This window comes from Cyprinodon tularosa, unplaced genomic scaffold (assembly GCF_016077235.1).
Source record: "Cyprinodon tularosa strain WSP-4 unplaced genomic scaffold, ASM1607723v1 ctg851, whole genome shotgun sequence".
In the NCBI taxonomy this organism is placed as follows: Eukaryota; Metazoa; Chordata; class Actinopteri; order Cyprinodontiformes; family Cyprinodontidae; genus Cyprinodon; species Cyprinodon tularosa.
In genome coordinates this window covers 122146-145863 of record NW_024039620.1, presented here as the reverse complement: position 1 = coordinate 145863, position 23718 = coordinate 122146, and the positions used below count along the sequence as shown (strand labels likewise).

General features: G+C 39.2%; 2 protein-coding genes across 3 annotated transcripts in view; both read left to right on the top strand.

The window, feature by feature from the left end:
• Positions 1-874: 874 nt before the first annotated feature.
• On the top strand, positions 875-22599 carry LOC119775129 (anion exchange protein 3-like). The gene is made up of 7 exons (XM_038273025.1): positions 875-1084; positions 7044-7358; positions 13678-13852; positions 14726-14976; positions 15069-15256; positions 19227-19441; positions 22490-22599. Exons 2-7 carry the CDS (start codon positions 7305-7307, stop codon positions 22597-22599), a joined length of 993 nt encoding a protein of 330 aa, XP_038128953.1. The 5' UTR covers positions 875-1084; positions 7044-7304.
• The window catches only part of slc4a3 (solute carrier family 4 member 3), a 37779-nt gene continuing 36636 nt past the window's right edge, over positions 22576-23718 (top strand). Inside the window, exon 1 of one of the 2 annotated variants that reach the window (XM_038273029.1) lies at positions 22576-23167. In XM_038273029.1, the coding sequence (XP_038128957.1) occupies positions 22915-23167 (253 nt within the window). In that variant the 5' untranslated portion in view covers positions 22576-22914. The remainder of the gene's footprint in view (positions 23168-23718) is intronic. The other variant, XM_038273027.1, reaches the window with a different exon arrangement.

Sequence of the window (23718 nt, the reverse complement as noted above, 5' to 3'; positions counted from 1 at the left end):
TATTTTTTATCTTAAATGCAAATTTAAAAAAAAATAATTACTGCTCTAAATGTATTGCTCTGTCAGCTAAAGATCTGTTTTGGTCTCTATACTTTAATTAAATAAATCAATTCAAGCTAAAATGTAAGAGGCTATACCTGATCTCTTTGTATCAGAGATTTTCTTACCCAGGGTTGCAGGGGGGGTAAAACCCCCCCTGCAACCCTGGTTTGCATTTGTATAGCTCACAGCATGTTCATTTACATGTTAAAGCCTCCCCTAGAATTCCATGGGGGGGAGGCATGGGGGGAACACTGCCTAAGAAATTCCACGTCAATTTCTGACAATTTACGGGAGTTTACGGCAAGGCCTGCAAATTGCCGTAAACTGCCGCTAACCTGAAGTTCCACGACAATCTACAGTGCCGTATATTGACGAAAATCCCACTTTTCATGCAGTGGAATATACTAAAGTATGTCAACATCTAGTGAAGGTGAAGATTGCTAAAGTGTGTGTTTGTATGGGGCACAGTGTGGTCGGTTGGCGGGAGGGGCACTGGCCCCTGTTGGCCCCTGACTAGAACCGCCCATGTGAGAACACTTACACTCAAGCAGAGGTGGGTATAGTTACATCTGCATGACAAACTTTAAAAAAGTTGAATGTTTTACCTTCTTTTTGACTATTTGGCTCAATCATTCTTGATTATTCCTTGAATATTTTGACTGATGTTCAGTTATTTTCCTTCATCATGGAAAACACCTCAAATAAATCACTTCCTAATTCTAATCACTTTATATCCGACTGTAATATACATAATAATCAAACTAAGCTCCATCACCTGCAGCCTGAATTGTTTCTCACGTGCAGCAGCAGAGGAGAGAGGAAGCAGTCTAGTATTATTATTTTTTTTTTTTTCCACCCCACAGTCCCTCCATCCAATCACGTGTCCGCGCTGAGCATCCTTCCAGTGGGCAGACTGGCGTGTCTTTACTGGCTTGCAGAACCATGGACCAGTTGGGCCGGTTCCGCGCATAACTGCAGGTTACATGTCATTTTCCTGCGTGGGTTTTCCTCCGCAGCTGATCCGCTGCGTGTAACAGCGCAGGTAGGTTTCTGCTCACTGTTATCAAACAGCCTGCGTGGAATCGATCGTGAGTGGGTCGCTGTGTGCGCTGCAACAAAGACGCGTGTAATATGCGTGTAATAACATCTCGGCTCTACAGATGGAAGTTGTTTTTGCTTTGATTGTGCAGCTTTGATCCTGGATTGTGGAGCTGCAGGCAGCGCGTTGTGTTTAGGATGTGTCAGGATTACTAGGGGCTGTGGTTTTCCTGCGTGTGTTGGGTGGCGTTAATAATCATTATGTGCTGCAGGGCTGTGCATGATGCATGGTGGAGTACATTAGTGTGGGCTCCAGAGAGGAGCAGAGGCTCACTCATATGAGGATAAAAAGCATCAGTTCATCATAGGCTGCAGGGAGGTCACTGTAGTAATGACTCAGCAAACATCTGTCTAAAAACTGCTTCACGTTACTATGAAACCAGACAACATTGGACTACTGGACATGTCTCAGCCTTTAGATTTCATACAAATAACCTTTTCTACTGTATAAAGTAATATATGCTATCAGTTACAGTCTGTAAGAAGAAAAAAAAAGAGGATTTTAGTGTCTGAATTACCAAAATCAGTTAAATGTTGTTGGTTAACATCTTTCAAGATGTGAAACCTAGTATTAACTCTCCACGCCTTCCTCCTTCACAGATTCAGGTGTTTTAGTCCACATCCTACCTCTCCTTTTGCTAAGAAATGTTGCATCCAGTCAGCAAGAGATTAGAATCTGACAATTATTTCTAATCAATGATTGGTGATTCGGGTACTGTCTCTCTTGTGGTTTGAAAATGCACCAACTGACAGCATTTACCTCCAAATATTTCCTTTGGTTTTGATCATAGAAAGGTTAGAAACATTTGCTCTAATAGGAGATTTATATGTAAAATATATATATATATATTAGGGGTGGAACGGTTCACAAAATCCACGGTTCGGTTCGGTTCACGGTTTCGTGGTCACGGTTTTCGGTTCGGTTCGGTATGTTTATTGTTACACCGAAAAGTAAAAAAATTAATAAAAATTATAAAAATTTATTACATTTTTTTTTTATGAAATTAATGAAAAAATCCAAAAAAATTAATGAATTGTAATTATTTTTAATGATTCACGGAAACCATGGATAATTTCAGCATGTTTTGCTGCTTTGAATTTAATCATCTGGCGCATGCCCTCTACGATCTCCAAGGAACTCAGGGCGGAGCGGACGGGAGCCACAGCGGCGGCTGTAGGCTTTGCTTTGCGCATGCGGTCTGGAGTGCAGCGGAGCGGAGCGGAGCGCTGACGGAGTATGTGGGATTTCGGGGTTAGCATGATATGTTGGTCATGTTGCTGTTAGCATAAACAAAACGTGTTGTACAATGCTTGCACACTGTTGCACTTTTATCCACAACTTTCTTTCCGCCGTCATCGTAGGTCACTCTAAATGCAAAGTGGTCCCATACAGCAGACCTATAAAGTGCTGCTGGCGCGTCTTCCAACTCCTGTTCTTTCCCACTCGCCATACCCACACAATTCTCCACAACAACTGATTTTTTCTGCTACACCCGGCTACGCTGCTTCGCTTCTTCTTCTTGTTTACTACTGGTGGTTGGCTTTGGTCACAGTACCGCCACCTTCTGCTCTGGAGTGTAAATGCTTCCCCTATAAGAAAAAGGAGCAGCGCATGAATCGAACGCAACACACACGAATCGAACCGAGACAGTCGAACCGAACGGTTCGGACAGTTTTCATAAACCATTCCATCCCTACTCTGTGCCTGTTTTTTTTTTTTAACCTACCAAAGTCCAAGTGCTTCTATTCTTCATAAATCCTGGGAGCAGAGGGCATACATCATGATTGGATAATTTGATGTAGAGCCCTAATAATTGTCTATTAAAATTCCTTTGATTTATGTTTTTTATTTGAGTATCTTTTAATCCATTCAAGAAATTTTGTGCAACTAAAACAAGTGTCAGGATGAAGATATTCCAAATGACGTTTTATTTTTTCCGTTTAATATATTTGTACGTTAAATTTGCTCTCAAAGTATGTTATGCTGGTTGTTTGAGCGAGGTTGATTAGATACCACCTCCTCAATTGTGTCGGTGAATAATTCGAAAACATCATGAAACAGCACAGATTTCTATCTGAATCCAATTACATGTCTGCTGGTAGTTTCTGGTTCTAATACTAAAATTCATAGACATATGTGACTCTGGAAGAAATCTGTGATTTATAGAAATATGGTTTTGTTCAGCTCTTTTTAACCCTTGACTACGGTAAATACAGAATAAATCTGGGAGAATGCTGCAGTTTATTTACTAAGTTAACTGCAGTAAAGTCACAATCTTACACTTTCTGTTTGGTAAAAACCAGTCAGTGTTTGTCAGTGTGTGCTGTGAAACTCTGCAAGATGTCTCTGAAATGGAGCCAAGACCAACTCTCGTTCTGTGTGTTTGCAAAAGAATCTCATATCAAAGGATTTATGTTTTTACAACTGCAACCGTTTTCAGGGTGATTCTTATAGAAAAATCAACCATTTTAAAAACTGTCATTTATTATAGTTTAAGTGACTGATATGTTAGGCCAGTTTTTTTGCATTTCATAATGTTTAAAATCTTCTTTAAATATTTAAAATCATCAAAATATCTTTTAATGAGCTCTTTACAGACCTAAAATCACTATGCACTGATCCAAAATAATTCCCAAAAGCTCTAAAGTCAGACCCAACCAACTAATTTAAAGTGTAACTCACCCCTTCAAAAACATAAGGTCCACCCCCAGAAACACTTTGAAAATTGCGATGAAGGTGCCCAGAGACCCTGGGGGACAAGTCATTTGTGGGGATTAGAAGTTGGGACGAGAGAAAATGGCACCTAGCTTAATCTAATCTAGAATATTGAATATTCCTTTCCTTATTGAAGCATGGAGAGTGAGCAGAGAGATTCTGGTAATAATGCCACAGATAGTCCCTTAAATGTAGGACAATATCTCACCCCCCTCTACACTAGAGGTATGCAGAGGCTTTGTGGAGCCCTGCAGGCTTCAAGTGTAAAACAGCCTAAAAGGGTTCTAGTCTCTGGAATTGCGCATTAGAGACCTTTCCCTAATCTATTCTCCTTCAGATGGAGCCCAAAAACTGTGTTGGAGCTAAATAAATTACTAAAGTGGTAAACGTGAAAGGATATTAACAAAAAAGATGAAGCGGGTACTATGCTTCAGTGCATGCTGTGGCGCTTTTGTTCATCTTTTCAAGTCATAAAAAGCCATGAGCTTCCTGTGAGTGCTGATGGTAAAGCCCAGATAGCTGCATTCAGTGCGAAGGATATAATTCAGAATTGCCTTTGAGTGCTAATAATAAAGCTGCATTAGCTGCCTTTTGGTGCTAATGGTCAAGCTGTAGATGTTGCCTTTCAGAGCCTACAGTAAAGCTCTGTTAGTGTTTTTTGGTGGTAATAGTTAAGTTCTGTTAACCACTTTCAAAGCTAATGGTAAAGCTCTGTTAGCTGACTCACAGCACAGACAATAAAGCTCAGTTCTCTGCCTTTTGGTAAAGCTGTGTTAGCCACCTTTCAATTCTGATGGTTAGGTGATATCAGTTGCATTTTTGGTGCTTTCAAGTTGTGTTGGTTGCCTTTTGATATGTTAGATGATAGATCAAGCTACAGTTTGTTTAAGTCACAGCTAAAACTGGAGTAGAAAGATATATATCAATATATAAACATTAACTGTTACAGGTATTGCTCGATTGCAGGTCAGGGCTGTTGATAGGATCGGTTTTGTCATGATTTTTATCTAAAGTCTGACCCCTAGATACAGAAGACCAGACAGAGACCAGGGAAAAGTTAAACAGGTTTATTAGAGAATGATGATGTAACCAGTGCTGCTCAGAGTAGAAGGGAATGAGGCCAGTGTTGCTCTGAACACTGCTCAACGGGAACTGGAAGGTGAGGGGAACACACTGCGGTTAGTTCAGCCTCGGGCTGCGTGCTGAAGAAACCTTTGCTTGCTGTGAAGCTCAAACGACCTCTTGGAGAAAGTAGATTCAAACTTCCTGTTTGGAACCCCAGCTCAGTTAGAGGCTCAGTTGATCCTTCCAGAAAGAGAAGGTCCGAACAAATCCAGTTTGCAGGATGACTTCCTGCCGAGAGGCCAACACAAAAACAAAGTTAAGACTCAGGTTGACAAAAACTCAGTTTGACTAGAATATCCAATAGTGATGGGCTATCTGAAGCCAGGCTTCGAGGCTTGTACCGATTAATAAGGGGGCGTGTCAATGAAGCCCCGCTTCGAGGCCTGTGTTGTCTTGTTGAAAACCACGTGACTGGCAACAAACGAGGCCTCGCATTGCATTGGTCACGTGACTGCTTCATTTTGCGTGTCGGTTTTCAAAATAAAAGCGCGATGAATCCTGTTGCTTCGTGGGTTGTAGTAGGTGGTTTGGTATCAGCAGAACAGTTTTCATCAGCAGTGGTTGAAATGGAGCCGTCAAAAAAGAGAAAAACCTCTCATATGTGGGAGTATTATGAGATGACAGATCACAATCACAACCTGAAACAGTGAAAAATGTCCTATTCCTAAATAAAAACAATTAAACCTAAAATCCAGAAATGTCTATATTTTCTTTTGTTTAATTAAGACTCTGCTAAACTAAGCATGGCTAGAGTACCCTGTATCGGCAAACACTCTGGAGTCAAGGTAGTGGCAGTCAGCAGCTTAAGAACACTCCACAGGTAATGAGGCAATGAGCTGCAGGTGTGCAGGGAGACCCAATGAGGACGGGGAACCACCTGGTGGAGGAGGAAAGGAAACACAAAAACAGACCACACAAACTGGATTCCTGACAGTTCTAAACTCTGGTTGATTAAGATTATGCATTGACATTTAGATGGTTTTGGACACAGTACTTTCACATAATCAAACAAATACCACCCTTTTGATGAGGCAGTATTTCCACTGATTCACATGTGACAGGGACCCCAGGCTATAAAAAACAACATAATCATAATCTGGAGCTCCTAATTCTTTACCCTTGAGCCTCAATGTTGATTTTTTTAACTATTTATCTGCCTTATTGTGATCAAGGTGTTAAAGTCTAGCTTTGCCCAGCCCAGTTGATGCCCCCTCCTGAATGATGTCACAGCAAAAGAGAGCCCCAAGATGTAGATACTATGACGAGAAAAAAAAAGAAGAGATCAAGAAAAACTGGAGCATTAATGTAAAGTGTATCAAAGTGAAGAAAAGTGGTGTCCATGCCCTTCAGCAGCCTAAGCATATAGCAGCATAACTATAGACAGCTAGGGTTGGACAATAATGAAATTACATTACAGTATAATTTTCATTAGTAAAGTATTTTCAAACAGGTCATAGTGGTCTAAGTGCTTATAAATGTGACTCACAACTATATTGCTCATGAAGTTTATATAAGAAAGAAAGATAAGAAATACAATAACTATAATTTATTACATCTTTTGGATCAAAAGAATATCCCTTTAATAGAGATAGATTAATGACATTTGAAATGGGGGTAGCACTGCTGCCTTACAGGGGTCTTTCTGCATGGAGTTTGCATGTTGTCCCAGAACATCTCTCTGGCTTCCTCCCACAGTCCAAAAACATGACTGTTAGGTTAATTGGCTTCTCTTAATTCTCCTAAGGTGTGTGTGTGTGAATGGTTGTTTGTCCTGTTTGTCTCTGTGTTGCCCTGCAATGGACTGGCGACCTTTCGCCCATAGACAGCTGGAGATAGGCACCAGCACCTCTCGCAACCCCACTTGGGATTAAGCATTTCAATCCAAGCTCCTACTTTGGTTGAAATTGGACAAGACTGTAATTGAACACTAAATGACATTACATTTTTTACAAATTTAGATTGGACCAAACTTAAGTAGGTGTGCATTACTCAGCATGCAAAAATGAAGATCCACTGAAAACCGTTTCTCATAAATTTAAACCTGTTTTTCTTTTACTCTCAGGTTATGCCACCCCAAAGTCTTCCAGGATCCCCTATCATGAAAGAGAAGGGCTAACCCCCGTCCTTCTTCAGGTTCCCGCTGCACCCCGCACATACACTATTCCTCCTAACCCCTTTTAACCTCTGATGTCCAGCCCTTAAAAGGTCTACTACCTTTTATCTCCTCTAAATTACATTTTGGCCACTATAGTTAACCCTCCTGCAGACCCTTGCTCTCTGCAAGCTGTCTCTCCAATTTTCCATTGGCTACCTGTAAGGACTCATGGCTACGGGAGGTCATGCTGCTGATTCAGATGTGCTGGTTAACTTACAACAGGTAAGAATGTGATTCTAAGTGTCTTAATTTAAAGAATATGGTAAAGAAGGATGTTATATGTTTTGTTCTCAATAAGACATTACACATAGGATTTGATGTAACAATTCTAAAACTGATGTATGTCAATGTTATAGTAATTTGTATGGGCAAATTTAGATAAATATTTTATTAAATTTTTTCCTAATGTTTTCATCAGGTTAAATGCTGTAAATTGTTTGAATAGCTCCTCTGAAGTTTGTTTCTGGGTTGTTTCTGTTCAAGTTCTTGTAGTTAAAACCGGCTAATGTGCTGGTTCTTCACTGCTAATAGGACAACCTCAAGTAGGAAGTACTGTGCTAGATTCAGGCAAAAGGTTTTATATTTGCAATATGTTATGCAACAAATCTAGCAGCAGAGATCAATAAAAGGAAATGTAGTCAGCTCTCAAATTAAAATCAAATTTGTTTATTTATATAGCAACAAGTCACAACACATGTCAGTATAAGGCACTTTATAGAGACAATTCAACCAGATCATACAGTCGATTGATTTAAAGTTTTCTATCTAAGGAAAACCAGCTGATGCATCGACTCATTGACTTAACAGCAATCCCCCACACCATGCATGCTAGTAGCGACAGTGGAGAGAAAAACTCCCTTTTAACAGGAAAGACCCTCCAGCAGAAACAGGCTCAGTGTGAGCGGCCATCTACTGAGGCCGACTGGGGTTCAAGGAGACAAGCAGAGATACAAATGACAACTTTCAACCAGCTCCAAGAGTGGCTCCATCCAGGAAACACACAGCCAGGCAGACGATCTACGAGCCAGCTGCCATGTCAGAGGACGAATGAGAGCACATATAGTTAGTCTTAGTCAGAGAAACAGGACTACTAAATTTTGACTATGAGTAGCAAAAAATTTTTTTCATATCTTTAAATCTTTCTATTAGGTCCTTCAATTTAATTCCCCACCAAAGCCATCCAATGATCTGAAACAAAGTCAAGAAAGCTTAAGCCAAAATAAGCTATGATCTATTCCTCTGAGACAGGCTGGGGATGCATCAACACATGTATTTAATTATATGCTTTAATCTAATTCATTTAAATTAGCACAGGCACCAAGTTCAAAGTCTGCTCAACATACAGCCTTCTTCCTGCAGGAATTTACTTGGAAAAAGTTCCTCACATCTCTCTCACATCAGCACCGTCATTAGTAGGATTATCTGGAGTGCAAGAAACAAGATGAAAATGTGTACAAAGCTGATTTGCTGTCTCTTCAGTTTCACCACATGGATAAGTTGTCCCTAGTTCTGTGGGAATTAGCTACAGTAGAGACGGCATGAATAAAAACCCTTCAGCTGTTCTCCAAATGACAGATTTTACCTTAAATTTTGATTGGTAGAAACTCATCCGCAGCTGAATAGGTGATTTGTCATTATGCATAGTAGGAACTGTGTCATTTGTATGGAGTCAGAAAGGGGTCAAAAAGTTTAGAAATTTATTTTAAATGTATTTTAATTATACTTTTTCCTCTTTTTATTTAATTTCTTTATTTCAGTTTTTAATTTTATAACTTGAGATTCAAATCCCTCTCCTTGAGTTTCTTTCTTTTTCTACACTGTTCCAGTGTAAAAACAGGAACTGAAAGTAATGGATTTGAATCTGAAAATATAACATCTAAAGCTGCAATACAGAAAAGAAATAATAAAAAAAGAAAAAGTGTAATTAAAATACTGAACAAAATTTAGAGACAATTCAAATTGTTTCATATTTGCCTTTTTACTTTCTCATATTATAAGGTAACAATTTCACATTAAATATCAACCTCTATTTTTTTTCTGTTTCAACTTTAATTTTTTTCTGTTTCAACTAAGATTTAGAAGTTTACAAAACTTTTGACCCCTTTCTGACTCCATACTTGTTTTGCCTGACCCATTGTGAGATGCATAACTGTACACATTCACCTCCAATACAAAGTGATTGTTCAGTCTGTGAAAAATAAAATAAAAAAGTAAATCTTACAGCAACAAAACATCATGTTTACACCATGTTCTCCAGATTCTTAATGAGACTGTCAGAAGAATTGTAGTTTCACTTTTCATAATGATTTCAGATTGTTATTTCAGAAGTGGTGTTGTGAAGGTTTGCATGGATAGGCCTAATAGATGCATAGTTGTTCACTATATCACAAATGCTTTTTGGCTAACCAATCCAAGACATTGATTTTAGTTTTTCAACTTGCATGACCACCGTTTATACATAGGGATGCAAGGACTGCCTCAGCAAACATTTGTGAAATGACTCAGCGGGCAATTGCAGCATGGTACTGTGAGAGGATGTAATTTGTTTTGTATGTCCATTCATTAAATTTCCTTGCTACCTACTAAATATTCTGTTGTCAACTGTTAATCGTGTTATTGCAAAAAGTGGAACAACAGAAAGTCACAAAGTTATAGGCTATGAGAAATCACAGATGTCTACACGTTCCGGCAGGATTTAGGGGGCCAAAATGTCCTCTGGCATAGAAGAACATATTGTCGCTCTATTATGTCCTGTAGCCCTATAGGACTCCTCCCAATGTCATATGTCTGGATAATCTTTATTTTCAGGGTGTCATCGACATTTTGTCTATAGTCCCTTATAGTCCAAATATATTCCAAGAATTCTATATTCCCGAATTTTAACAAACAAAATATATCAACCAACTAGATAATATAAAATAAGAAAATAATGGTGTAGTTTTAAACTACTGTTGTATTTCTAAGTCTAGTATAAACCATACATAGGGCAGGTCAGTCAAAACTAACCGGAACAGATATGAGGCAAAAGATAAATATTCTAAATCTTTTCAAATAATCATAAACAGCAACTGCAGGGTAAAAAGCAAAGCATTGCATTAAGATTTTATTCAATTTTGAAGCGTGCCTGCTACTTTAGCTAAAGAAGCTCAACATACAGAGAGTACCAAACACCTTTAGGCAATGAGCAGAATAAAGGCTGCAAAAACTGATTCTACTCATTTCAAAGTTAATCCGATTTAACTTTTTATCTATTAAAGTATATTTCCTTGGTGGTTATCATATTATGTGGTTAACTTTGCTCCAGTAAGGGGTATAAAAGGCTTTTGTCCCTGACATGCATGCATTATTATTATCATAGAATTCTTAAGTGTTTTTATATTTTTAAGCAACAGTGGTTCCCTTAATATGTTTGGATTTAAGACCCATTTCATTCCCAGCACTCTGCATACTACCTTCTAAAAAGCATCAGAAATTTACTGAAAAATAAGTAAAAGTTAAATGCATTAAAAAAAAAAGGAAACACACTTCAGTACTAAGAGATGTACTGGAGTAAAGGGAAAAAAAAGCCATAAGTTATAGACCTTTCATGTAAGAGCCACATTTCTGTATTTCTGATACTGTAGTTGCAATGCTTTACACTCACTGGCCACTTTATAAGGCACACCTGTCCAACTGCTCGTTAACACTTAATTTCTAAGCAGCCAATCACATGGCGGCAACTCAGTGCATTTAGGCATGTAGACATGGTCAAGACAATCTCCTGCAGTTCAAACCGAGCATCAGTATGGGGAAGAAAGGTGATTTGAGTGACTTTGACATGGCATGATTGTTGGTTCCAGAAGGGCTGGTCTGAGTATTTCAGAAACTGCTGATCTACTGGGATTTTCACACACAACCATCTCTAGGGTTTACAGAGAATGGTCCGAAAAAGAAAAAAACATCCAGTGAGCGGCAGTTCTGTGGGCGGAAATGCCTTGTTGATGCCAGAGGTCAGAGAAGAATGGCCAGACTGGTTCGAGCTGATAGAAGGGCAACAGTGACTCAAATAACCACCCGTTACAACCCAGGTCGGCAGAAGAGCATCTCTGAACGCACAGTACGTCGAACTTTGAGGCAGATGGGCTACAGCAGCAGAAGACCACACCGGGTGCCACTCCTTTCAGCTAAGAACAGGAAACTGAGGCTAAAAATTGCACAAGCTCATCGAAATTGGACAATAGAAGATTGGAAAAACGTTGCCTGGTCTGATGAGTCTCGATTTCTGCTGCGACATTCGGATGGCAGGGTCAGAATTTGGCGTCTACAACATGAAAGCATGGATCCATCCTGCCTTGTATCAACGGTTCAGGCTGGTGGTGGTGGTGTCATGGTGTGGGGAATATTTTCTTGGCACTCTTTGGGCCCCTTGGTACCAATTGAGCATCGTTGCAACGCCACAGCCTACCTGAGTATTGTTTCTGACCATGTCCATCCCTTTATGACCACAATGTACCCAACTTCTGATGGCTACTTTCAGCAGGATAATGCGCCATGTCATAAAGCTAGAATCATCTCAGACTGGTTTTTTGAACATGACAATGAGTTCATTGTACTCAAATGGCCTCCACAGTCACCGGATCTCAATCCAATAGAGCATCTTTGGAATGTGGTGGAACGGGAGATTCGCATTATGGATGTGCAGCCGACAAATCTGCGGCAACTGTGTGATGCCATCATGTCAATATGGACCAAACTCCCTGAGGAATGCTTCCAGCACCTTGTTGAATCTATGCCACGAAGAATTGAGGCAGTTCTGAAGGCAAAAGGGGGTCCAACCCGTTACTAGCATGGGGTACCTAATAAAGTGGCCGGTGAGTGTACGTGATTATAAAACACAATATTTACAATGAATCTTCTATCAGGCAAAAGTAAAATACAATATATTTTGACCGTAACTCTATCGGCTATGTTTTTCTGAAAATTCCCTATAGTATATATAGTATGTCAGTGGGCTGATTTCTATCAAATAAATCCAGTTGTGCTGGAAGCAGAAATGCTATACTGTAGCAATTCTCACTTATTTCCAAAAATATGTGCCACTCAATGACAAAAGTCTATCTGGGGTGGTTTAAGCTTTTTAGAGATGTCAGACGTATGGAAATCGAAAAAGAATAAAAAAATGACATTGACATTCTCCACTGTACTTAAAAGGGATCCACAACTAGTTAAACATGTTGACCCGAATATGTTGTAATGTTCTTGTTAACTTAAAGGTTGATATTTGTGATGAAAAAAAACTTAAAATCAGTTTTAAAATTATATATGCGTTGTTTTAGTTTTCACCCACAGATGTTGCCTTTTTCATGTGTGCACAATAATCCACACAAACACAATCCTGACTTAAGGATGGTTAAGCTTTTATCCATTTATTTGATGTGCATTCATGGAAATGCTTTGAGCTAATTTAGCTAAAAGAACACAGAAACTTTTTAGATCATTGATAGAAAATTTCCACATCAGGATTTTGTTTCTATTGTTTTTGGTGTAGACTATGCATTAAAATGGGTACATATAGGAATCCTTTTTTGGTTTAAAACACACATATTCCATCTTTTCTGATATATTCATGGATGTCAACTGATGGGGAGTATTTCCCTAAACCTTAAATTGGTTGTTTTTCTTAAATCTCCAACCTAAACGCGACTGCTTATTAGGTTCAAAAATATAAAACAGTAGCCTTTACAAAGTGTGTCTCTCAGCCCTGCCTGCTGCAGGTAGGGAACATTAAATGCATCCTGTCCCCACGTCCCAGTGGTAATTAGGGGGTAATGGAGCCCTGGCACTGAGAAACCTGAGTCCACTGAGCTGCAGCCAGAGTGCTTCCTGGGTCAGCCCCAATTGGATGATGAGGCTGCAGCTTGTTTCGGGGTTCTGACCAATCAGGACCGATGAACCGCGAAGATAGGACACACCCATCCCCTTCATTTCTCTGGGGGCTTAAGTGCATTATTCTTTTTTTTCTTTGTTTGTTGCTGCTAAGTACTATGTCGTATTGATTACCTTTCCTCCATGTATGTTGCTCAGCTTTTTAGGGACCTATGATATTGGTACTGATGTTTCCTTATGAACTGAAAGGAAATAACTCTTTCAAGTTTATTTTTCTGTTTCCCTCCTAAAATGTCAATCATAAATCCATTATAATTTTTTTTTTTAATATAGGTTTGGATTTTATGAAGGAATTATAATTGGTTGCATGTTCTCATATGGTCTCAGAAAAAAAATATAAGAAAAATCTATAATATAAGATTATATTTATATTGAAATGAAATCAGAGAAAGGTTACATGTGTGCATTCAACTGTTTATTTACATTTATGGTTTTAGGAGTTTGTTTTGGAGGCTACACTGGCTTCCATTATCAGTAAACTGAATTAGAAATTAGTTCGACTTAATGTTGTTATACCTGGACATAAGAGCAGTGAAGATGTTTGAGACCAAATTTTTTTCATGAATAAGAATTACATTATCTTGTTTTTTTGTTTTTGTTTTTCAATCCTCTCCAGGTGAAAGTAGAGGAGGTTGATGAGGATGCAGCCGAGGAGGAACAGGAGGAAGAACAAGAGGAGGAGAACTGGGAGAAAGCTCTGTCTGTGGAACGTTTTGGAGACATCATCGCATATTCATCTTCAACCAGCGGGGAGCGGATGGGCCGGCACTACACGGAGAAAGACTTTGAGTGTAAGCCAAGACCTTTTCCGCAGCAGATGGAACTCAAAACTACAGTTAAACGGTGGAACAAACTCTTGTTATGCATCCATGCAGCTTTACATGTTTAGATCTTTCCTTGTTAGCTTATAGCAAAACGATAATATTCTAACATTTAAATTGTTCCACATTTAGCTTCACAAGTTTTTTTCTGCGGTCATTAGAAGGCTGATTACATAAAAGATAAATGTCAATAGAATTCTTTGAAAACAGCAAATTTCGGATATTTTTTTCTAAATCAGTGAATCGGCTCAGAATATTTAATAATATATAGTGATTTTCTAGTTATAATAAAAACCAAATTAACTCCTCCAAATTAAATTATTAATATTTTTCACGGGTTTGAAAACCAGAATGTGTAAAGTCAGAATTTGAAGTTCCTTGATTTAATTGTATGGGGAAAAAAATTTATTTAAAGTGGGAGTGTGCAAAAATCATAATATCTGTGAAAAAAAACAGTTCAGTCAGATAAACACACTGAGGAATCTCCATTATTATTAATGAAAAATACAGTTTCGGAAAAAACATTTACTCTAAAGAGGATGCAGAATTAAATGTTTTTTAAAAATAGATTTTTCACATTTTATTGAGTTTTGTTAAAAAAAAAACCCACTATTTTCTGTTCGCATAAATTCATACTTAGAGTTCTTGTTCTTATTTTCTTTCCTCACATTCCAAATAAAAAGCCCTTTTTGATCAATGAACCTATTACCACAGCATAATGCTGCCACCTCCATGCTTTACAATAATTCCCAATGTTTCATCTGTGACACATCATCAGTGATTAAATCAGTGAGAAATTTCCCAACTTTTTTACTTTTGGATTAACTTTAGTTTTGTACGCAGTTCACAGACACACGTTTCACCACACGCACCATCCCTTATCGACCCACCTGCCCGCATCCCAGCGGCAACGCAAGAGGGTTCATAGTACAGACAGAAGAAGCAAAAAGAAACGGAAGAAAAAAAAGACCTCGCTGCCCCCGTCTGACGTGACACCCACCATACACGAGGTAGATGAGGAAGAGGCAGAGTCGGACAGCGAGGGACACTTGCTGAGCGCAACGCCCACAGAGTTACCTTCTACCCAGCCGCAGGTAAAATAAGTCGGAGGGGAGCTCGATGAAAACAGAAGTTCCTGTTAAATGTCAGTACAAACTTTTCTCACTAAGCTTCCTCTTCCTCTCAGTTTAGTTTTGGCAGCCAAGAGGACTTAGAGGAACCCCTACCGCTTGCTACTGTCCACATGGAAAACGAAGAATGTCCCGTTTCAAGGAACGCAGCTCTCACTCTGATAAAGGAGGCAGCACATATCGAGAGAACCGTCGCAGGTGGACACAGCGAGGAGGTGGATGAAGGAGAAGCACCTGGCAGAAGGTGGGCTCTGATGTCAGGTTGGTCTGTCTGAAGCGGCTCCTCCTCCTGTTGGTGCAGAATCTAAAGTTAATTCAGCACTTTACATCCAGGCAGGGATTTACATTTCACCGTCACACATGCATACTTACTGCTTAACCAGCAGCTCTAGAAATAAAACTAAACCCTGGGTTAAAAGGCTACTTCAGTGCAGCACTTAAATTAAGTAGTGCAACTATAGCATTAAACAGTTAGCAGGTGTTGCATTTGTTTATATTTGAACATCTATCGATCTTTGATGATGTTTCCCTGGAACAAACAGAGGAAAGATTTTTTCAAAGAGAAAAAGTTGAGATCCTACGACAGAGCATTAGGGCAAGGCTAAAGATTTTTTAATTTTCTGTATTTTGAGAATAAAATGGTAATATTACAAGAAAATAGTCGTAATATTACAAGAATAAAGTCGTAAAAGTACGAGAATTAAGTCATTATACCGGTCATTATAGGGCCGACCAGCTCCACCAAACAGTGACCTGAGTCCGCTTTGACATCCTGCCCAATTTGATGCTGGGGCTAAAAGATTTTCTAATTGTCAAACCAGAACTTCACATAATGCTCAACATTCCTAATTTTATGGAAGACAGGGCTTCTTGTAAGAGTTGTCATAACAGGGTTCCCGCGGGTCCTTAAAAAGTCTTAAAAGGCATTGAATCTTCAAAATAAAACTAAGGCCTTAATTGGTATTAAAATGTCTTAAATCAGTCTTTCGTAGGTCTTAAATTTTAAAACATCATAAATAGGATTATTTTTATTATGATTTATTTTTGTAATCTAAATAAAACATTAAAACTAACTTTTTTTTTTTTTTATTTAAAAAAATAATGGCTCGCCATTATTGGTTCCGTCCCAATAAAAGCGTTGTTGCGGCCGGGACATTTGGGAGATGCGCCATTAACTTTTTGTCTGGAAAATATGAATGTGACCAAAATTGTCTATCCAGCCAAGAGTTTTCTCCATGGCTAAAACCAGGGAACATACATGAGGCACAGTGTATTTTGTGCAAAAAGCAATTCAAGCTCAGAACAATGAGAATTAAGGCAGTGGAGTCGCACATGCATAGCACGAAACACAAAGTGTCAAAATGGAGTTAGCGAGAAACAGCCGGTATTTCTCAGTTTAGTTCCACCCTTGTCTCTGCAGCGCCTCCACTTATCACCAAATCAAACATACTAAGAAAACGATACAAAGGAAAAATAGCTGCTAAAAAGACTTAGCACTGGTTATGTTGTGGCTTTAAAACTGATTTGTTTTGTTCCCTGCTAAAACAAAGTTTGTGAATTCAGTTAAATAATTGTTAAAATATATCTGTCATTTGTGTGTTTTTAGCTTTCTTCCTGTATGGGAAGCTTTTCAAAATTTGAAACATTAGTGCAGTGGTTTATGTTAAAATAAACCGTTGGGTTAAGTTGTTGCAAGTGGGTTTTTCTTGTATTTCTTGTGAATTTGGTCTTAAATTTTTATTTCAAGTGGCATTAAAAAGTCTTAAAAAGTCTTGACTTTAACTTGCCTTATGCTGTAGGAACCCTGCATAAAGTACAACTTTATACTCATAATTTTAGGACTTTATTCTTCTAATATTCCGACTTTATTCCCTGATTTTTATGACTATTCTCATTGTGACTTTATTCTCGTAATTTCATGACTTTATTCTTGTAATATTACGACTTTAATCTCGTAGTGTTACGACTTATTCCCACAAATTTATGACCTTATTCTCATAATGTTACGGCTTCGTTCTTGTAATTCAATGACTTTATTCTCGTAATGTTAAGACTTTAATCTCGAAATGGAAAAACAAAAAATCTCAAATCCAGCCTCAATAATCTGTCTATGTCATGATTTTATCTAAGGCTCAGGCCCACACACAGTGAAACCAAACAGAGAGAGACTGATGAAAAGTTTGACGGATTTTATTGAAGATGTTAAGCTCGGAGCAGAGTTTCCTTGAACTCTGCTCAGCCGGAACTGGAAGGCGAGGGGAAGACAGACTGTTAGTTCAGGCTCAGTGGGAAAATTGATTCGTTGATCTTGAGAAGAGGATCTGATTGTGGACTCAAGTTTCCAGAGAAGTGAAGGAACCTTGACTCCAATCTGTGTGTTGGTTTTCCAGTGTATGTCTGATTCGGCAGAGGGCGGAAAGGGGTTTACCCAGAACTCGGACGGTGTAGGTGAACGGAGACGCTGATTGCCACTCAGATTTCCTGCTGTACTTGAACGGGTCGTGGTGAAGATGATTCCCTTACTCAGAGAGTAATTTCAACGTTCTCAAAAAGGAGACTGGATCCAAACCTCCTGTTTGAATCCCTGGCTCAGTTTAAGACTCAGTTGATCCCTCCTGGGAGAGGAGGTCCGAAAAGGTCCAGTTTGCAGGATGACTACCTGCTGAGAGGCAAAGACAAAAAACAAAGTTAAAACTCAGGGAGACAAGAACTCAGTCTTACTCAGAGAAAACTCAGTTTGGCTAGAGTACCAAAAACTGGCAAACACTCTGGCGTCGAGGTAGTGGCAGTCAGCAGCTTAAGAGCGCTCCGCTAACGAAGCAAACATTATCAGGTGTGTGAGGAGGCGGACCAGAACCAGGCGCCTCCTGCTGGTGGAAGGGAGACAAACACAAAAACAAACACACAGACAGGAGCCCTGACAGTCTTAAGATCCAAACTTATGTGGTGATACTAATTATACTTTTTTCAGGTGGACAGTATAAGCAATTTTCCTGTATTAATGTATAACAAAAGTAGCCATTCCAAATTTTCCCACTTTCCTTGATGGGCCCTTGACTGGTCCTTGGCTGGTCCCCTACACTTCCTTTTTAAACATCTACAATATTCTTTCTGTCATGATTTGTGGACATTAAGATCTAAACAGAATTGTTATCTCCTGGTCAGACCCTGTAAGTCAGTGAAAGGGTGGAGTCAGAGTAAAAAAATATGCACACCCATGAGAAGACCAGTGGCTGGAAGTTGGAGGGGATGTTGCTGCCATTCGGCTGGCTTTTGACTGAGAAGGGCCATGTTGAATGGCTGCTACTTAAAACCCATCCGATGTAAACACTGCATAACCTTAAAAGATGCATTGAAGCTCTAAAAATGTTTTTCCACCACCGTCTGCAAAATTCCCTACAAATGAAACAAGCTTTATCCAAAAATATGCTGCAATGCTGTAGTTCCCCAGGCACTGATTTTAATTGCAATAGTTCTCCAATCCTTCCTCCACTACAGCTTGTTAGGAATTAAAAGTGACGGAAGCACCAAAAGGGGATATGGGACACCAAGGACCGATCGCTTCTGGCTTCAGAGATTAATTTGGGTTTGCTGATTGTCTTCTCAACAGCAAAGAATAATTGGAGCAGACATTTCAGTCCATGCTGAATTAAAACCCTTTTCAAACAATAAGCGTTTTATTAGGAATATAATCATTAAACATCTTGTCATTAATGACCCATGAAAGCAGCTCTATAGGCTTTTAGATTCCACCAAAGCCTGAATGTTACGAAATAGAAAGGCGCAGCTGGTGGCTTAAATGTAGAACCAATCAGAATATGAATAATTTGGTGATGCTGTGAATTATGCATAGAGTTTGCTGCCAGGAGGTCAGGGGCTCCATGGTGATTGGGTTATTTGTCTGTGCTGATGTCTCTGCTTGATAAAAATGCAGAAAGAAGCTTCATGATGCGTGCTCGACCAGAAACGTGTTGCTTTTTGTGCGTCTGCAGCTGAGGATGACTCAGAGGTTTGGTGAGCAATGGGTTCACAAAGCCTCTGGTGGGGAAATGTTATTATTACAAACCCCCCCAAACACTTATTTAGTAATTTGAAATTACCATAACGACGAGTCTATTAAGCCAAAGAAGTGAATCAGAAATTATTTTTGCAGTGCTGTATAAAAACAGATATTGAACCACTTCCCCATCACCTGTAATGTTTTGTTCTGTCAGTTCTAAACCCAGTATTTCAGTATCAGCCCAAGTCCTGGTACGCCCTAAGCCCGTCCACCATCGGTTGCTGGCTGCCCAGCGCAGCAACTACGACCTGCGGGAGCGGATCTGCATCGGCAGCATGACGGCCCTGGAGGCCGCCGTCTACCAGCAGGTGCCCACTGATGAGGCCGAAGCCCAGATGTTGGTCAGTGCTGATCTGGACGACATGAAAAGTAATTTTTTATTTTACTTTTTTTTTTTTTGGTGCATCAAACTTTATGTTTTTTTAAAGGTTTATTTAAAATACCCCAAACTTCCATTAACTGCCTGAAGTGCTGGTAACTTTTAAATATCTGGCGCCATCTTCTGGTTATGTTGAATAAACAGTTTTAGCAGCCGCAAACAAACTGTTAAAAACACAAAAACATTAGTTTATGTGTTTGGGGGAATAAATAAGTCAATGCAGACTGATAACTGGCTCCTGGATCTTTATTATACAGCAGAACAAGATGTCAAACCTTTATGTTTATAAGCATAAAATAAATTAATATCACTGAAATTATAAGACTTATTTGCTCTCTTTTAAATTCAATGGTTGAGGACTTTTTATACCATATTTAAACTAAACCACTCATGTCACATTTGTAAAATGTTGTGCTTTAAGGTAAATAAGGCGAAAATTGCAGCTTAGTTTATAATATATCCATTCTGCTAATGTTAGATGACTGGATAAACCTGCTTTTCTTTTTAGACCAATTCCCTCAAATATTTTTTCACACTAAAAGTGTTTTCCTTAAGCATGAGTAGTAAAATATAGATATTAAAAACTATGAAATAGCTAATTAGTTCCTGTGTGAACAGAAAAAACCCCTAAGTTTCAGTATCAGGAGGCATTAATTAGCACGACATTCGAGTCGATTCCCCTTCAACAGCGACCCTGCCTCTGGCTTTTCCTGTATCAACCAGAGCAGAGTGATCATTGACTGTTTAGGTGCCATCTGCACTCTAAAAACAGCGGACCTGCAGCTCGCTCTGCTGTTTGCTGTCAGTAACTGTTTTTTGGTTTTATCTGAACAAATATGCCAAAACAACATAAATATTTTCTGATGAGAAGAATTATTTAGAACAGAAAATGCTTAGGAAAATAAAGTCGGATGGTAACAAACTGTGGTGTGAAAAAAACAGGATTCAAAGCAGAACAGGAGGAAAACCAAGCTGGTAGAGAAGAAGACTCTTTAATAGTAAATCTGACTGAAATGATCTTCTAACCATTTAATTATCAGAATGTTTTATTGTTCAACAGATTTGATTAAAGTTATTTTTCCTTTGAGGCTTAATTTAATTCCAGCCTTGTGTGCAACACTCGGAACTTTCATCAAACGATTTTTCCACCAGCGATCCTTTTGTTGCCTCACCTAAAGCCCACTTCTTGGAAAGGCGAGACGCTGCGTGCGGCTGTGTTTACGTTTTGGGGCTGCATCCCAGAAGGCCATTTTCATAGGCTAATTAATTCCCAGGGCTGTGATATAGGCCGTCCAAATTCAAAGGCTCCCTTAAATGCAAGTGACCAATGGATCTTCCTTCTTTTAAAGAATGGGTTCAGTGTATCCCTGATATCCCATCATATCCCATATTCATTTGGAGTCAAACTAGATTGGTTGATCTGGTGCAGTTATGGTTGACAACAGGGCCAAATATCGTAATGAACAGTTGATATTTTTTGCTCTAACTTTGACCCAAAATGAACTTTTAAGACTTTTCAGATAAATATACTTTTATAAAACTCAGATATCTTCTAGTTTATCAATAATTATCAATAATAATATCAATAATATCAGCTGACCAGATGGTCTTCCCTTCCTTGTGTCCAAGAGAAGGAATTTGATTCTCAGCTCATTGTGTTAAATCTACTGCTGGGAGGAAGTTAAAGACAACTAATTCAGTCAGATGACATCGAACAGTTAATGTGTGGCTTTAGAGACCAAATCTTGACTAAAATTAATGCTAAGCCTAATTTGGATGATTTTATTCAAACTTAATGCCTTAGGCATGTGCAATTTATTCAATTGTTGCATGCAGCTACAGCTCAAACTGTACAACGAAACCACAGGGTTTAAAGGTGCACAGGTCACGATGCATGATCTCACATTGTACGGCCCGATGCTCTGATGCGATCTACCTGCACACACTATGTGTCCAAAAACCACAAGTCGGACTCATCGCAGAGAGATGCTGCTGGTCAGACTCGTCAATCTGCACGACAGAGAAGAACTCCCTTGTTTGCGCAGTGCTCCAGGTTCTGGTATATTGGTTCTTAGATGCTCCTAGCTCTGCTTCAACAGCAGGATTTGTCCACGAACACCTTACGACGGCCGACTGAATTTCAAACATGTTTGATTTTCTCCTTACCTTACGATTCCTGATCGGGAATCGATCTACACGACGCAGGATCAAGCCGAAACTCAGCCCGATCGAAAAATTGTCGTACGACTTTAGAATTGGCCCGAAAAGGGCAAAAAATCGTACAGTGTATGCATCCATTTGTTCTGATCTGTCAATTTGTGTTGCAGTCTGTCTATGGGTACATCCACAACACACAGTTTTACAATTTTCACTATTTATTTATAGAATGTTGTTTTTGATTTTAACGTGTATCATGTAATTATAGCTGGGAACATCTTTAGGGTGAATTTATGCAAATAATAAAAAAAAGTAAATATCCTAAAATATAAACCAAATATGTAGATTTGAAACAAACACCAAAAGACAACAACTTTCCCCATGAGGATAAACAGGACAAACTGGTATCAAAATACATCATGTCGATTCTATAAAGATGCGGCTGGTTGGGATGAACGTTGGAGGATCGACAGGTGGTCAAAACATGGCATCTGTTGAATAGATTCTGTTTGAATCTAACCTGTTGCTCTACATCTCTGTTATTTACCATTTATCTGTTGCTCAAACGATTACAGCAGTGTGCCAGCAATTTTGGCAGCAGTCAGATAAAGCGTGCTTGTAATTGTTAAAGCAAAGCCATACCACAACAATAAAGAGAGGGACATTTTTTTTTTCATGAAAATTCTATCATTTGTTTACCTTATTGTGGTTTAAGAAAAACCTGATTTCTACCTCTTATCTCCCCTGTACACGTGCATTTCCTACACCACCCACGGTCTTTACCACTCAATACATCACATGTTTAGGAAAGTGATGGAGGCACAGCGGTAATAAAGGTCATCTCCTGTCCTCCTCTGATCTGCTCTTCCCTGTTTTTCCAGCTGTGGTTGAGATCAATCCAATGTGGACATCATTAAAAAAGGGCGGCACACTCATTCAGCCAACAGGCTTCTGTCACTACAGAACATCAGCCATCAATACCTCTTGTTAGACTTGTTTCCATTCAACTATTTCTATAGAAGGGATGCAGCCTTATTCAGTCAGCGTTTTATTCAGTCAAAGTCTACGTCAGGGATTTTGCATCTGCCATTTATGTTTTTGGAGACCAGGGAGAGGTCTTCGCTAAGAAATTGACCATCCATGTAGTTTTGTTTCTCAGATGTTGATTAAGTCTAAGTTCAGTTAGTGTAAAGCAAGTGGTCTGCACGGACTTAAGGAGAGCAACGAGGTTCAGGAGTCTGAAACCCTGGATGAGCAGCGCATCTGTCTGGAGATTGGTGGATAGGAGGAGGAAGCAGCTGTGGAGATGACAGACATTGGGGGAGAGGACAACCAAGGAGTTGGGTCTGCTGACAAGAAGCTGACAGCCGATAACCATGGACCGGATCGCCGGAGCAGCGTCCAAAGGGGCCTCGGCACCTCAACGCTGTATGAGCGGCAGGGCTCCTTATCTCTGGGGGACGGGTTTGAGGACCTTGAGGAATTTGTTTTGGATTTTGATGATTATGACCTTCTTGAGTCCATCCACAGCCAACTGGGGTCCCCCGTCGAACCCATCCGTGAGTTTTGCTTCCATATTTGATCTGAAAGCAACTTTTTAAAACAATCTATATTCTGTTTTGCTGTCTAAAGTGGCCAGTTAAAACTATAAGCAGTTTTCAAAGGGTTAATCCATTAATAAGAAGAAAAGAAAAAAACTTTCCAAGCCAATCTTCCTTTATATAAGAAGTGATTAACCTCCCAGCATATTACAGCTAGAAGCAAAAACTGCCATAAAGACTTAAACATTACTATGAAAAGTTTTAAACCACTCTCATTGAAGGGTTTTTAGAGTGAGCGGCCTGTTTAAATCAATGCCATAATCCTGACTTTGACTAGGCCACCTTATATTACTGATTCTGTGTTGTTGTTTTTTTTTTACTTACACTCAAGCAGACATTTTGTTGCTCTTTGTATCATTGTTCTGTAACTTAAGAGTAATTGTAGTTAATGTATTGAATCGGTGGTCAGAGATCATCTCCTTTTTATTTGCTATAGAGCAGAATTCATGGTTCAATCCTCCTTAGCAAATAATTTTGATCTAAAAAGCAAATCAACCCCAGAGCACCAC